Here is a 15440-nt window from a genome sequence, read left to right as displayed (position 1 = left end):
TTGCTTTCTTGAAATACAAATTTCCCAAAGTACAAGTCAGAATCTCCTAGAACTAGGGAAGTTAGGTGTGACTAATACCTGGGGGAGTTTATGAACCTGTTTGTCCATCTCAATTTCTGGATGCCTCTTGAGGTCAAGAGGCAAGTGATATCTTACCCACCCAGTAATTAAGTAAGAGGTTTTCTCCTGGTTTTTCCAAGGAATTTAACTTTCTACTTCTGCAAATCTTACATTCTTCTACAGGCTCCCTTTGTGCCCTGTTTTTCTTTCACTTTTAGGCAGTGATTTTAAACATGCTTATTGATTAACAAGTTCCATCACTATAAGTAAAACTTATTTTGAGGTAGAAATGTTTAGAATTCGGGTGCTAATTTTATCTGAAGAAGCTCAAACAGGTTTTCTTTATGTCAGCAGGTCACTATGACAAACGCACTCTTGATTTAACATGACCAAACAGTACACTATTTCCTTTCTGTCTTCCTTTTGATTTCTGAATCTATATTTCCCTAATCACCAAACTAGAAAATGCAGTGAACTACTATAAATAACTTGTGGAATAAAGAGAGCTAATTGTTTAAGCAGTTGCTCACCATTGTGCAATTCGCCTGTAACAGTGCCTTCACCTTGTGAACTACCATCCTGATCTCTCCATTTCCAATCAATTCCTCTGATGACACGGGCACCTGGAACCATGTACTTCAGAACCTGAGAGCGTACCAGTCTCCTCTGCCTTCGCAGATTAGCCTCTGCTTCTTTAGCTGCTTTTCCTACATGCAAACAAAACTAGTGATGAAACACTGCTGGTTAAGCTATCTATACAAGATTTAAGCATTCCAACTTGGTGGCAGGTATTTCAAATATAAAACTGATATTTTGATCTTAAAAAATGCTTAGAAACATGCTCTAGATTGGCACTAAGTTTTTGAAAAAGTTTAATTCATGGCTTACATTACAATAGCTGATGGTAAGAACAAGAAATCATTCTATCTACATTGCTTACCTAGCTGATCCTCACACACACCATTCACAGTGCCATAAAGTTCAAATCCAGATAGAGAGAGGTAGTGTGTTTGCCCACTGGCATTCTTCCCCATTTGCTTAATTCTTACATGCCTCCAGCCTTGCTTCTCATCCTTTTGTAGATCTAGTGGCCATGTTGCGGTTGACCTTTACATTAATTTGGGGAAGTTGAAGGAAAAAATTAGTTAATGATAAATTTAAAAGTCATGACAAAAACACAGAGAAATATTAATTATTTGTATGGTGGTTTTCAAGGATCAAAAAGAACACCAGTTTACAAACAGAAAATTACTCTCTCCATTATACCATCACATGAATTAAATTTTTGGACATAACATAGGGTTGCCATGTTTCGACAGACATGTCCTGGAAATTCCAGACGTATGGTAGCCCTAACATAACACTAAGCCAAGAATCGTGGTTGTTTCATCTATATGCTAGAAAAACAGCCAAGGCTTGTGTGATCCCAGTAAACCATTAACTATGGTTTACCATGTTTAAGCCAAGCAACTGTGGAAGGCCAACTTTTTATTATTCAATGAATTTCAGCACAGTGAAGTAAATCCTGGACCCAATAATATCAAGAGGTTAATTTCCAATTACTTCAGTGGACTGAGAATGGCCCATACGTTATAAGTACTAAATTTATTGTCATAAAGTCAGAAACAACAATGGCCCATGTAAATGGAAATATTTTTACATACCCTGGTTCATTCAGACTGCAGTCATCAACATGAGTATATAGAGTAGTCCAGTTCTGTCCATCCTTAGATACTTGAAAAACCCAATTTCTGAGAGCAGATCGTCCATAACCACGAGCATGGCGTAATGTGTAAGCTGATGGTATCACCCAAAGACCAAGGTCTATAGCAAACCATGCATTTTTATCATCGTTAGTATGACAATTCAGAGCTGAACTGTCACGGCTTAAGATGTCTTCCAAACGGCCATAAGGCAAATTTCTTCCTTCTGAAGATGTAACTACCACCAGCCCATAGGCAGCCGGATTTACCCACTCATAAGCTGTTCTACAATAGAAACAATGATGTCACTATTACTCATGAATACTTATTTAAAGCATTTTAACTCCCCTCTTCAGCTGAAAAGACTTCCAGAGAATGGGGAAATAATACAGACTCAAGCATCAGATCTTATAAGAAACTGGGATGGCAACAGTTCAGGGAACCTGATGGAATGGCCATAAGTAAGTGACAAACAGTATAGTCCAAATTTTTAAATCTAAAAAACAAAAGCTAATATGCCATGCATACTGCAAACTATGTCCCAATAATACATTTTTTTTATTTAAAAATAATGCATGGAAAATCCAGTGTTGCCCTTGGAAAACATTCAGAATTGGCCTGAAGGTATTTAAATACAATGCTATTTCATTTAAGATTTTAGCACTGTCTCAAGCTGATGTTACTGAAATCTTACTTTGCATTTGTTCCAATCCAGTAAATAATTCCATTTTCATCAAAATCATGCTGGTGTCTGAAAATGAATGTCTGCCCTTCTCTGAGTTTTCGTACAAAAACAAATGATGATCTATCAAAGTCATACCACTGCTTTGCCACCTAAGGAAGAAAGAGGCAACAAAAATGTATCACATAAGTATAGAGTTTATTATCATCACTATTTTTATATATTACTTTTTGGTCCAAAGACCCCAAAATGGCTAACAGCATATTAATACACGATCAAAATATACAGTAAAAAGGTAAAGGGACCCCTGACCAGCAAGTCCTAGGCTCTGTGGTTTAACCCACAGTGCCACCAGCATCCCCTAAAATATACAGTAAAGCACAATTAAATGCCATAATTCCATCAACAGAAACAATTTAAGACGCAATGTAAGAGAACAAGAAAGCCTTCCCAAGATGGAGGATTAGAGGGTGCTCATCCCAACCCCCACATCTCACACTTGAGGACTAGAAACCTGAACAGATAATGACAAATAACTACAAAAAAAAAGTCACCTCAAAAAGAAGAATTAATGTAATTCTTTCTGTAAACATGATAGGCTGGATCGAGTGCTTGACCCAAATTTGATCTTCCATTCACATAAGCGGCTGAGATTCATAAATGCTCCAAACAGAAAAGACATTCACCAACGCCTCCTGCCTTTTCCCATATGGTTCCCAAGGATCTCAAGACCCTCCAGAACAACTTTTCAGGCGCATGGGAGAAATGGGAATCTGCAAAAACTGCACTTCCTCCAGTGGAAACTACCATGGGCTGAGCTATGTGTATGGGTAGTCTGAATCCAACCTGGGGAGAAGAGGAATTTGCTCACCATTTTGAGGAGGTATTGCTCTAAAGATTCTACAGTTGCCAAGGGCTCCATTTTCAACATTCGACCTGTTCTGTCTATTAAAGCTGTCTCCCCAGAAGCACGCTCCAAGCGAAACCGCAATCGTCTTGTTAATATCTAAAGTCAAAGCAACAATTTTCTTACTTAGAAACATCCCTTTCATTTATAACAAATACTAATGATTATGTTTTCAAAGTCAAGCAAGCATTAATAAACTAGGAAAATCAGCACAACTGACAAATTTGCATAAGCACTATACACACACTTTTACACAAATGCACGGATCCAACAGCATTCTTACTCTAGTAGAAAGTCTTTCCCACTCATGCATAGTCTGTTTTGGACTCAATATGTCAAAAGTGACTGACATTGTCCTGTGTGGGTAGGCTGCAGCTTTGTTTAAATTCCTATCAATAACGTTTTATGGCCCACTAGAGTTCATATGCTTTAGTCCGTATCTTCAATATTCACAATTCTTTTCATATTGTAATACAACCCCAATTACATTCCAAGTTCTTTCACCAGGAAGTTCTTTCACCAGGTCTCGCAAAAGGAACAGCACTGCTACATTTTCTTCTTCCACTCATACCTCTTTGGACCTGAGCTGATTATTAAAACTTTTATTTATTTAGAATGTTTTTATACTGCCCTTCATTGAGCTGATTATTACAACTTTCATTTATTTAGAATGTTTTTATACTGCCCTTCATTGTATTTAGGGTGGGGTACAGTATAAAACAAACACAAAAAAGTCAAGGAAGGTAAGGGAGGAAGCTCCCACACCCAACAAATTAAGAGTATAGGCTGCTTTTTTTTTTTTTTTACTTAATACTAAGAATTAATATAACCAGAAATGTCTTGTGAAATCACTTTTCTATTTACAGCAATTATTTACACAGCCCTGCCTGGACCTCAACTAGAACCTTCATGCGTACACAGCAGCAAATCTAGATGATACCCATAAATGTTTGATATGCCAAACCCACATTCCGTAAAACTTTTAATGGGTGACACCCAGAGTTATGCAGAGTGGAACTTTGTAAACTGGATGCTCTGGAGGGTGGGATTTTTTCTATATTCCCCTTGCCTCAAAAATCAGGTCCAGAGGGCTGGGGGACCCTCCAAAACAACATGGAAGATGGTGCTGGGGGCTTTAGAAGGGAGAATGGGCAAAAAATGCCTCTCCCACTTCTGTCTACGAATTTGTCTAGTTTGCAAAGTGGAAGACTCCACTGGATCTGATTGAAGCATTATAATAATTCATTATAATAATGAAATAGGTCTGTATCCAACTAAAGTAGCTCAGGACAACTGTAATTTATGGAATTTTATAGGAAGAATAGCAGAGAAAAGGCACAGAAACATTTTTATTAGTATGCAGTAAATTTCTACCGTATAAGTTACCTGCAGATTATACGTTGATCCTGGTGTATCATACAAGTGTAGAGGTAGACGTTCAATAGATTCTAATACTGCTATGAGTTTCCGAATTAATGCAACTGCTGGACGACTATGAACACAAAGAAGACAAATGTTACTGTCTATAATAGAAAGGGCTTTGAAAAATGAAAAGAAGTTATGAAAACTTCAGAGTACAATTACAACTTCAAAATGTTGTAGCGATGACAAGCTATTTTTAAAACCTAAACTCTGCCTATTTAAAAACCGAACTCAAGCCAGCTTGCAACAATAAACACGATCCAACAATATATAAAACAGAGATATTGCAATGGTTTGTCATTATGAGAACCATTGTGCTCCCACCACACAATGGGGAGAAAATGTAAACCAACAAAATTTGTAACAAATCATCATTTCTCATTACACCCTTATAGTAGAAACTGCAGTTTGTTACTAACAATATTATATGCTGTGCATGGAAACTGTAGAACTTCCTGTTCATGCTTGCTTGTTATCACAGCAATAATGCATGATTTGGCATATGTCTGAATCAAAGCCAGGTGCATTGATTCATCAAACGTCAACACTTTTTTTAGATCAGCTTAAGCAATGTTTAAAATGCTTTGTATTACATATCAAAGCTCAAAGCTATTTTTAATTATAAGATATTGCTTGGAGAATCTGAGATAAGGAGATCTGGCCATAGTTACACATACCTTACATCTCCACTAGGTTAGATTACTGCAATATGGTTTTACTACTCTCATTTTTTTATTGTAACATTATTGTGTTGTTATTCTAGCAAAATTATCTTGGGGGCCTTGTGAGGGCCGAAACACAGTACAGTATATGCATTATTCAATAACTAAATATATGGGCAACAGTCTGTTTAAATGGGATCTACAACTGCAAAGCAACACTGATGCGGTAAACACTGGGCAATTTAAGTACAAAAAGCAGCAGTTATGTTCTATAGCCCAAGACCAATATGCCTTTTACTACTGAAAGCCAAGTATAAAAAATAGTTGTGTGCATACATTTTTCATAAGGTCAGGAACAACAAAATTACCTTTCATCATCTTCATTTTCACTGAAAGCTGTTTTGAATACATTTATTCTTTCCACTAGCTGACTACAATCTTGTTTCAAATCAAAATCCACATTCTAAATGAAAAAGAGGGAATTGTTAAAAGAATGGCTGCTCAAAATTTGGGATTAGGCCATTATGGCTAACTTAACTCATTATCAAAAAATTCCTTCCAGTAGCACCTTAAAGACCAACTAAGTTAGTTCTTGGTATGAGCTTTCGTGTGCATGCACACTTCTTCAGATACACTGCACTGAAGAAGTATCTTCAGTGCACTGTATCTGAAGAAGTGTGCATGCACACGAAAGCTCATACCAAGAACTAACTTAGTTGGTCTTTAAGGTGCTACTGGAAGGAATTTTTTGACTATGGCAGACCAACACGGCTACCTATCTGTAACTTAACTCATTATGTAAGGAGAAAACCAACTTCTCAAGCACTGCCTGCCAAAGTGACAATGAGAAAGGAGGAGAAGTCAGACGCATAAATCACACAAGTTTTGAGGAAGAACAGAAATTAATTAATTTTTGCTTCAGAAAGACAAGTATCTTATTCTGAATTGCACTGAAGTTTGTAATAAAAATTGTGACTGTGAGTGACAGTCTCCTGTTGCTCCAAAGACCATCAGCTTGAACTGCTCAGCTCTTGCAACAAGAAATAAATGTGCAGCTCTATTGAGGGCAAAGAAACAGCAAGTGTTAACAACACCCACCTATCCTAACAGCACCATTCCCAGCATTTTTAAATTTTCTCCTCCTTCACCTCTTCTGATATTTGCTATGTGGTTTAATGAAAGTAAAACAAGTGTTTATAGCCTGATTGCCAGGCTGCATCTTCCCTCTGAAAATTCTCTTTTGTTTTATGGGCAGAACTGTCTGCACAAAGCATGGTTAGACCACTAGGGCAGCACTAGGGTAACAGTGCAAACATTCATGTCTCTTGACCCCTGGTTCTTTTTTAGGTTAAGTTTAAGTGAAAGCATTTCTCACAGCTAACATACTACACTGTAGATATTCCTTAAGAAAATTCAAAACCTTTTACATTAACTGTGATTAATACAGTTTCACTGCACTCTCCACCTGCCCTGCCCCCCAAAGCTCAGGTGACATACACAGTTATCCTTCCTTCATCCTCACAACAACCTCATGAGGTTAAGTAAGGCTGAAAGATGAAGTTAACTGGTCTAAGATCAGCCAGTTAACTTCATGGCTGTGAATAAAGACTTGGCTCCTTGGCTCCAAAGTTCCCACTCATTCTGCAATAAAACTTACATTATTCAAAACAGTAAGAAGAGCCTGCACCAAGCCACTGCTGCACATTTCATATGGTGAAATAGTATTTTCATCCTTCAGAAGGACAATTAAGTTTTCCAGAGCAGTCTTCATTAAATCTCGCCAAGTGTTTTCTCCCTCAATAAACTGAAAAAGAAAATCAGATAATAGTGGCTCCATTCACTTTATGGTATTACACAACAGTAGTCTAACTGCGGAAACAAGAACTTCACAAAAAAGTACTGAATACACACAGTAAGCAGTACACTTCACATAGCATGCTGCAGATTTAAAACTACCATTTCCAGATCAGGCTGCTGTTATCTGCCACTCACCCTATTTCATATGCAAATTCCCGTGGCCCACTTTGACCTGGGCTTAGTATTATGAGCAACTGTCAACAGCCCAAGTTAAAAGTAACCTGGAAATGCTTCTAAACTCACTTGGAGAATCTGCCAATACCATCAGACGAAGACAGATGGATTAATTTTTATGTCTGAATCAAGTCAACATTAACAACAGCAGCAATTTACGCTTACCACTGCAATTTACTCAATAATACTTACCTGCCTATTTGTATGGAGCTCCCATGAAGATTCTAATTGTGTTGCTATGTTCCTCAGTGTTACAACTACACCTCTAGGCATACTTTCGACAGCTTTGAAATGGTCATCGTACAAGTCTCTTGCCATAGTCCGTACCTGAGCATCATTTAAGAAATCAGGATGAATTTACAATTTCAAACCAAATGAAATATTTTATTATTTATGAATGCCAACCCTGGATCAGCTTCGCTTAGAATGACAGTACATAAGTAACTTACAATTGAGTCAGAATGCTTTGTATGATTTTGTCTACAATGATAGCCAAGGTTGTTTTCGGCTTTACCATTTGAAATGCTTTTGTAAATGGAGCTGCCAAAGATGGAATATGGAAACCTTTATCTACAAAACACGGGCTCTAGCACTGAACTATCCCCCGCACCCACAAGTCAGGATGTCAGTTACATTTCCCCTAAGAACCCCATTAATCTTGGTTTGTTAAACCAAAGTCCATTGGGGACTTTGCTCAAGGCTGTCTGCTAAATGTTATGGCTACAGATTTGATGTGTTTTTAAGAAGTGCATTTCCCCAACTTATTTTCAGACCCAATCCAAAATGCTACCTTTGTACCATACCATAAAGTCATAAACAATCTGCTTGAAGGACTCCCAAGTGAACTTTATCCATCTGTTCAAGCCATCTTCTGAAGTCTTGCTCCAGGTGATAATTTATTCAAGAGTTTTTAGAAGACACTTTTTTTTTTCATGTTGCCTCCCTGCCCTCAATCTTCCCAAGGATGTCTGAAAGGCACCTTCATTCACTGGGAGATGCAGTCAGCTGTGTCCCTCCCAGTAACAGAGGGCTCTCTGATTCGGTAGGGGTTTCTGGGAGTTTAAAGGGAGGGGGTGGTGATTTCCCCACACAAATTCCCCCTTTCTCTTGCAGTCCCTTGCTGCTGCTGCCGCCACCACACTGTTCCAAAGGGTCCCCCTGCCCTGTTGATCTGATGGGAGAGTGCAGGGAGGTGGGCTGCAGAGGGAGAGGGGAAAAACCTCCTCTCCCCCTCACTTTCCACTAATGGAAAATTCTACTGGATGAAAGAGCCTTTCATCAGCAGAGGGGGACAATAAATCTCTGAAAAACTTTTTTTGGGGGGGGAGGGTTGGAAACAAAGGTCTTTGAGGAACTATAATTCTTAGTGATATCTTCTGTAATCTGTTGCTTCTTGAGGCTGACCTCAATTAATACTAATGTATTAATGCATTTTTGAATGGACTTTAGATTTCAAGTGAGTCACTCTAAATATTGATGCAAGTGGAAAAACAAGTTTTGATCTAATGTTGCATGAGTGCAGTACTACTCATGCAACAGAACTCCCCCATCTGCTTCAAAATCTGCTCTGCAGGTGTAGGGCAAGTAGGCTTGGCTGAAGGGGAGGCCTGGCGTACCTAACTTGGCTGAAACTTCCTCACCACTGCTCTAACAAATCCTTTACAAATCTCATCACAGAAGTGAGAATTAATTTATATGCTTTTTAAACATAGATAGGCTAAGTATCTAAACCACCTCAAGCCAGCAGCTAGCATGTACAAGAAGCAATACAGAAAGTAACAAACTGAAATCCAAATTCTCCATTAAAATGTTTTAAAAACATACTAACCTTTTGTTTGGTTTTTTCCGACTTTGATTTTGCCTTTCTTCCCCTTTTGCCAGTCCAACCGGTCACAAATTCTGATCCTGCAAAATATCCAGGATATTATGTTGCCAGTTCATTTCTGTGCCCAATTCAAGGTGCTCACACTACTGTTTAAAGTCCTATACGACTTAGGCCCCCAAATAACTGAATGATTGCCTCATTGCCTACAACCCCTCTCCTGTTTTCAGATCAGCAAAGAGGGCCTGGCCTTCTTGGTAGTTCCATCAAACTCAGAGGTTGGGTCTGTGTGACCCTGAAGAAGGCATTCTCTCTGGAAACCCTTAAGTTATGGAATTCCCTCTTTACAGAGGTGCATCTGGCAACTTCATTGTATGCTGAAAACATCTCTCTTTAACCTGGCTTTGACACTTAAGATATATTTTTAGGATCCATTCCAGTTGCGATTGCAATTTGTTTCACACTGTTTTAAATGCTGTATTTTATATTGTTGTAACCCACCAGGGACCTTCTGGCAACAGGTGGAAAATAAAAATGATGGTGATGGTGTTACCCCTACACTGGCAGTTTAGACATTACAATCCTAGTCTAACATATCACAGTTTGCTAGATCAGGAATACACTGGGACCCCATGTGTATCTTCTCCCCTCTGCCCTTGCAAGCATGTTTAATGTAAGGTTTCCCTGGTCTGTTAAACCAGTTTAAGAAGACAAGAACCATCTACTGGATCAGGCTAATGGCACATCTAGTCTAGCATCCTGTTCCTGAAGTGGCCAACTAGTTGTCTATTGGAAGCCCCAAAAGAAAACACTCCCCATTTGGTATACAGAGTCATATTGCCTCCGATGGTGGAGGCAGAACATAGCCATTGATAGCTTTATCCCCCATAGAAAGTATAATCTGGATTTGGAGTCATAAGTATAATCCTCTTTTAAAACCATTCTAGCTGGACACCATCATTACTTCTTGGAGCTGTAAATTCCATAGTATTGGCCAGATGGCCAGGGCATCCAAACCAGGAAATTATGGCTTAAGTGTTCCCTTCAAACCAGATTTATTGAAAAAAGAATGTAATTTCTGACCAGGCCACTGTAGATAAAGGTAAAGGTACCCCTGCCCGTACGGGCCAGTCTTGACAGACTCTAGGGTTGTGCGCCCATCTCACTCAAGAGGCCGGGGGCCAGCGCTGTCCGGAGACACTTCCGGGTCACGTGGCCAGTGTGACATCGCTGCTCTGGCGAGCCAGAGCCGCACACGGAAACGCCGTTTACCTTCCCGCTAGTAAGCGGTCCCTATTTATCTACTTGCACCCGGGAGTGCTTTTGAACTGCTAGGTTGGCAGGCGCTGGGACCGAACAACGGGAGCGCACCCCGCCGCGGGGATTCGAACTGCCGACCTTTCGATCGGCAAGCCCTAGGCGCTGAGGCTTTTACCCACAGCGCCACCCACGTCCCTGCCACTGTAGATATATACATGCAATTACCTTATTACACATATCTACATACTCACCTAAAGAGGTTTCAGCAGCAAATGAATGTTTAGTTCCTCTATTGGACTCAAAAACAAAACCTGGAAGATCTTCTTTTAATATTGTAGCTTGCTGACCATCTGAATTGTGAATAGCAATTTCTCCTTCCTTTAGACACGTAAGAGACCAATTCCCCACTGTGAGTTTAGCTGGGCCTGGGACAGATAAAATTGGCTGGCTTGTTGTGGATGGTTTCACCTGGCTTCGGGCTCTCTGTAACTTCTCTAAAAATTCACTTCGACTTTCTGTTAAAAAACACACACAAAAAGAAGTAAAGGCTAACTAGTATTTGACTTTTAACTATCAGAAAGTAATAGTTTAGTTTCCATGAAGCAAAATGGGTGGGCATTCGATGCAAAATTATGTTGTAGATTCAAGTTCTCAGGATAGATATTTCACACCGGCCTCCAATATCACAATATAGGACAACAGAAAATGTCTACTGGCCAATGGTGAAAGTTTTATGTTTTGGAAATCTTTATATTACATAATGATTAAATATAAACAAACTGAATAAACTGAGCTAGTTGTTAAAATCCATTTCTACTAAATGAAATGCATCTAGGGGGGGAAACCTTGGATTTTATGGAGAATGGAAGCATCCAAATTTTGGAACTAAAGAAAAAAGAATTGATTTAATAGGAAAAGAAAACCAAATGCAGAGTTGTAGTATGGAATTCTGGGAACTGTAATTAACTGCTTTAATAGCAAAAATGTCAATGTTGTGTGTTGTACATAACTGCGTAACATATAAATACATTTTATGTTTATGTATTTACTACTACATTTTTAATTTATCTTTCTTTGAAAATAAAATTCATTACAATGTCTAAATGATAAAATACACATTACCCATGTTGATTGGGCAGACACTACTGACAGCTAATGAAGTTGAGTTTTGCTATATGGTCATGTCCAAAGTACCTTCAGTAGACATTTAGGGCTGGTTCATATGGCCTCATACCATAATCTCAAGAACCGGTTAGACTTTCATGGAAGCCCTGCTTATTTCAAGTTGTGCTTTCATATGCACAATGACTATATACAACTGCTGAGGTTTCCATTATAACAATGGCACTATGCAGAAATGCAAAATCACATATTTCAGTTACAGATAGGTAGCCGTGTTGGTCTGCATGCACACGAAAGCTCATACCAAGAACTAACTTAGTTGGTCTTTAAGGTGCTACTGGAAGGAATTTTTTTTTTTGTTTTGAAAATCACATATGTAATGCTACCACAGCTTGTTATCCTCCATCCCTCACAAAAATGTAAAAAGAACAATCTTAGGCATTCAATGTTAACTCATAAATTTCCTCTCCAGGCAATAAGATTACTTACTAGATTTCCCCATTCTCACTCAATGCTCTCCACCCTGGAAGTTCACAGTATTTTTCTGAGCAGGTAGAGGGGATTGACCTTTAAGTTTACAAGCTTCTATACTTCTGTGTACCAGGGCAGTCTCCCAAATATGTATAATTCACTCCTTTACTTTTTGGCTGCCTGTTTTCTTTTGTAGACTGACAAGTAATTCATCACCTAGGACAGGCATGGCCAAACTTGGCCTTCCAGCTGTTTTAGGACTACAGCTCCCATCATCCCTAGCTAACAGGACCAGTGGTCAGGGATGATGGGAATTGTAGTCTCAAAACAGCTGGAGGGCCAAGTTTGGCCATGCCTGACCTAGGATATTCACAAGAATGATATAATCTCTGACTACAAGTGTTTTTGTCACAAGTAACTGGGAACCTTCAAATCAAGAGTTTTACTGTGCCTTGTGTTAAGCCATGCAGTGTGACAAAAAAAAAAAAAAAAAAAGTTCCCAGGGGAAGGAGGCTAGGAACTCTTTTTAGGTTCTGAGGCTGCTCCCTAAACAGCCAGCTGATTGGCCTGACCTGAAAGGACTATCAAACCCTTGCAGCAGATATGGGATTTGCATGGGCAAACGGTCAGCTAGTCTGGCTGGCTCCTATCTCTGGCTCCCATTCCATTGTCCTTAGGCCCAAATCTCAGAAACTCATGTAGCCAGCCTACTACTTTACCAGGTCTCTATAGTCCAGCATTTTAAACAGGTATCCATTATAAATGAAATATCTATCACAACTGATAAGGTGTCAAAAAGTGAATATGAAAGCAGAGATAGCTGGCTTTGCATTTACATGATCCCTGCAGATCAGAAAAAATAGCTGAAAATTATACTGCCAAGTTATGTTGCTATAGCCTTATGTTGCTATAGCTTTAAATTCTATCACCCCAAATCTAAAAACTGATAAAATTAGCATGAGATAATTAAAAAGCTATTTTATGAATAAGTAGAGTTTAAGAACTGAACAGAAAAGCTTTGACCGAAGCATCAGAACCAGCCTGCAGCCTCACACTACTGGAAAAAGCAATTTCCTGAGAATTTGAATCAGAAGATCTATTACAGCAATTGTTCAACGGAATAAAGCAATCTTACAATTCACTGCACACTTGGCAGTGAAAAGGTGGCAGCAAGCAATATCAACTATGTTGAAGAGCTACAGATAGCTTAAGTACAATGTGAAACTTCTAGCTCAATGTCTTTCAGTTTCTCAGTTCTGATCCACCTGATGAGAAACTTTGCACCACTTTTCACACACATGCAATTTCATTCTGCTAGCAAGTTGCAAGCCACGTCATCATCATTCCAACTTCCTTTACCTGAAATGCAGTGGATTACCACTAAATATTGCCTTTTAATTACTGTTTGACTAATATTAGTATGCATGGAAAGAAATGAAGACAGAATGAAGCTAAGATGTTCACTGAACACAGTTACAAAGAAGTCAGTTGCTGTCACATGCTAGTTGACAAAAGCATCACAATAAACTGACCACCTTCCACCTGTTTACATCCTTTACTATTTAGTGAGCCAATTCCTGTAAAAAAGAATGTCTCAAAATCAAATATATAAAATGTAAGATTCTTATGATATCTTTAAAGTATTAGTTGAGAACAACATTGTACCTGAACTATCAGATCCTCCTTCAGGGCTGCCACTGGAATACATTGTAGCTAGCTTCCCATCCAATATAAATCTGAACCAGCCATTGCTACCATTTGATAGCTCCAAAGCTGCAGAATCACTCCAAATATACAAGCAGTCTCTTCCCCTAATGATTGACCAGTCTCTCCAGTGATAGGGTTTACCCTGCTGCAACTCTTTAGCATCTTCTTGAGGTTCGTCTTCCTGTAAAGCAAGATAGTTTAAATTCATTGGCTGTGGAATTCCTTAAGGGATCGGTAATACATTGTAAAACGCAACAGGTATACCTGCAGGCTACATTCTTACAGAAACACTTAGAATTTCAATATACAATATACATACAATACATAAAATGCATACAATATACAGAAAGACACTTAAAAACTGGTACAGTGGTACCTCTGGTTACGTACTTAATTCGTTCCGGAGGTCTGTTCTTAACCTGAAACTGTTCTTAACCTAAAGCACCACTTTAGCTAATGGGGCCTCCCACTCCAGCTGCATGATTTCTGTTCTCATCCTGAAGCAAAGTTCTTAACCCGAGGTACTATTTCTGGGTTAGCAGAGTCTGTAACCTGAAGTGTATGTAACCCGAGGTACCACTGTATCTTAAAAACATACTAGAGACACAGACAAAGTTTGCCCTTTTCTCTCCTATCCAAGCAGAAGGCAACAGACTGCAGCACCAAAAAAGTTTCTTAAATGAGTGTTAACACATTAGGTCCAGCAACCCATTACTAGAATTTAATGTACTTTTCACTGATATTTATTCACATTAAGGCATCCCAGACAGCAGTTGGGACATATATATATTCAAATATTGCGTACTTACTTTCTCTGGTTTAGATTCTTCTTCATTCTCATCGTCAGAGGTTGGTCCTGCCAAAGTTGAAACTTTACTTATCACACCAAGCCTAGCGAGCTGATCCAAGAACAGGTCACCTCCTTTATCAACCAAATCTCTTATAATCTGTAATGCTAGCAAGTGGCCATCATCGTCATCCTGTAAAGTTGCACAAAGTAAAATAATAGGGATGTACAGTAATTCACTGTATATCTTGATGTACAGTTAAACATTTATTACATAATTAACACCCACCACTCCCAACAGAAAGGCAATCACTCATGGCCATACCACTGCAGGAAAGTGTTAAGTCTAATTTTTGAGAAGTAATCCTTCCTGAGACAAGAAATGTAGGGACATTTCACAGATTAACAAACCTACTGTACACCCAACAGGGAATCACAATCAATCCCAATTCCAATGGGATATTTCTATACGAAGCACCACAATCAATCTCTTTGCTTCTTATATTGAATCCACTTAATCTAATCTATTCAGAGGCACATCTAATTTGTTCTTAAACTTCCAGTAACTTCCTGAACTAAGCATTTCAATGCTCCACCACACATAAAAACTAAACTGATATCATTAGAAAATAAAATAAATAGAAAGATAACAATTACCTCTTGATCTAGAACAGTAGCAGTGATCTCTACCAGAACAGTAGGCAAATTATGCCCAGCATCAGAATCACAAACCTCTTTTAGAAGAGCTTCAGAACAAAAATGAATCATTTTTCTAATGAGAGCAAGACTTGCTTTCCTTTTAGA

The 15440-nt window shown here is 38.7% G+C and overlaps 1 protein-coding gene across 12 annotated transcripts in view; it reads right to left on the bottom strand.

The window, feature by feature from the left end:
• HECTD1 (HECT domain E3 ubiquitin protein ligase 1) overlaps window positions 1-15440 on the bottom strand; it is a 61618-nt gene that overhangs the window by 22012 nt on the left and 24166 nt on the right. For all 12 annotated transcript variants that reach the window (XM_077926154.1, XM_028721195.2, XM_077926166.1 and 9 more), the window contains exons 11-24: window positions 15294-15432; window positions 14659-14829; window positions 13808-14030; window positions 10801-11064; window positions 9296-9372; window positions 7660-7794; window positions 7094-7240; window positions 5805-5899; window positions 4739-4844; window positions 3317-3451; window positions 2458-2597; window positions 1725-2048; window positions 1001-1167; window positions 591-767 (exon numbers count right to left, since the gene is read on the bottom strand). In XM_077926154.1, the coding sequence (XP_077782280.1) occupies window positions 591-767; window positions 1001-1167; window positions 1725-2048; window positions 2458-2597; window positions 3317-3451; window positions 4739-4844; window positions 5805-5899; window positions 7094-7240; window positions 7660-7794; window positions 9296-9372; window positions 10801-11064; window positions 13808-14030; window positions 14659-14829; window positions 15294-15432 (2300 nt within the window). The remainder of the gene's footprint in view (window positions 1-590; window positions 768-1000; window positions 1168-1724; window positions 2049-2457; window positions 2598-3316; window positions 3452-4738; window positions 4845-5804; window positions 5900-7093; window positions 7241-7659; window positions 7795-9295; window positions 9373-10800; window positions 11065-13807; window positions 14031-14658; window positions 14830-15293; window positions 15433-15440) is intronic.

Source organism: Podarcis muralis, chromosome 1, assembly GCF_964188315.1.
Source record: "Podarcis muralis chromosome 1, rPodMur119.hap1.1, whole genome shotgun sequence".
NCBI lineage: Eukaryota > Metazoa > Chordata > Lepidosauria > Squamata > Lacertidae > Podarcis > Podarcis muralis.
This window is presented reverse-complemented; position numbering and strand designations above follow the sequence as displayed.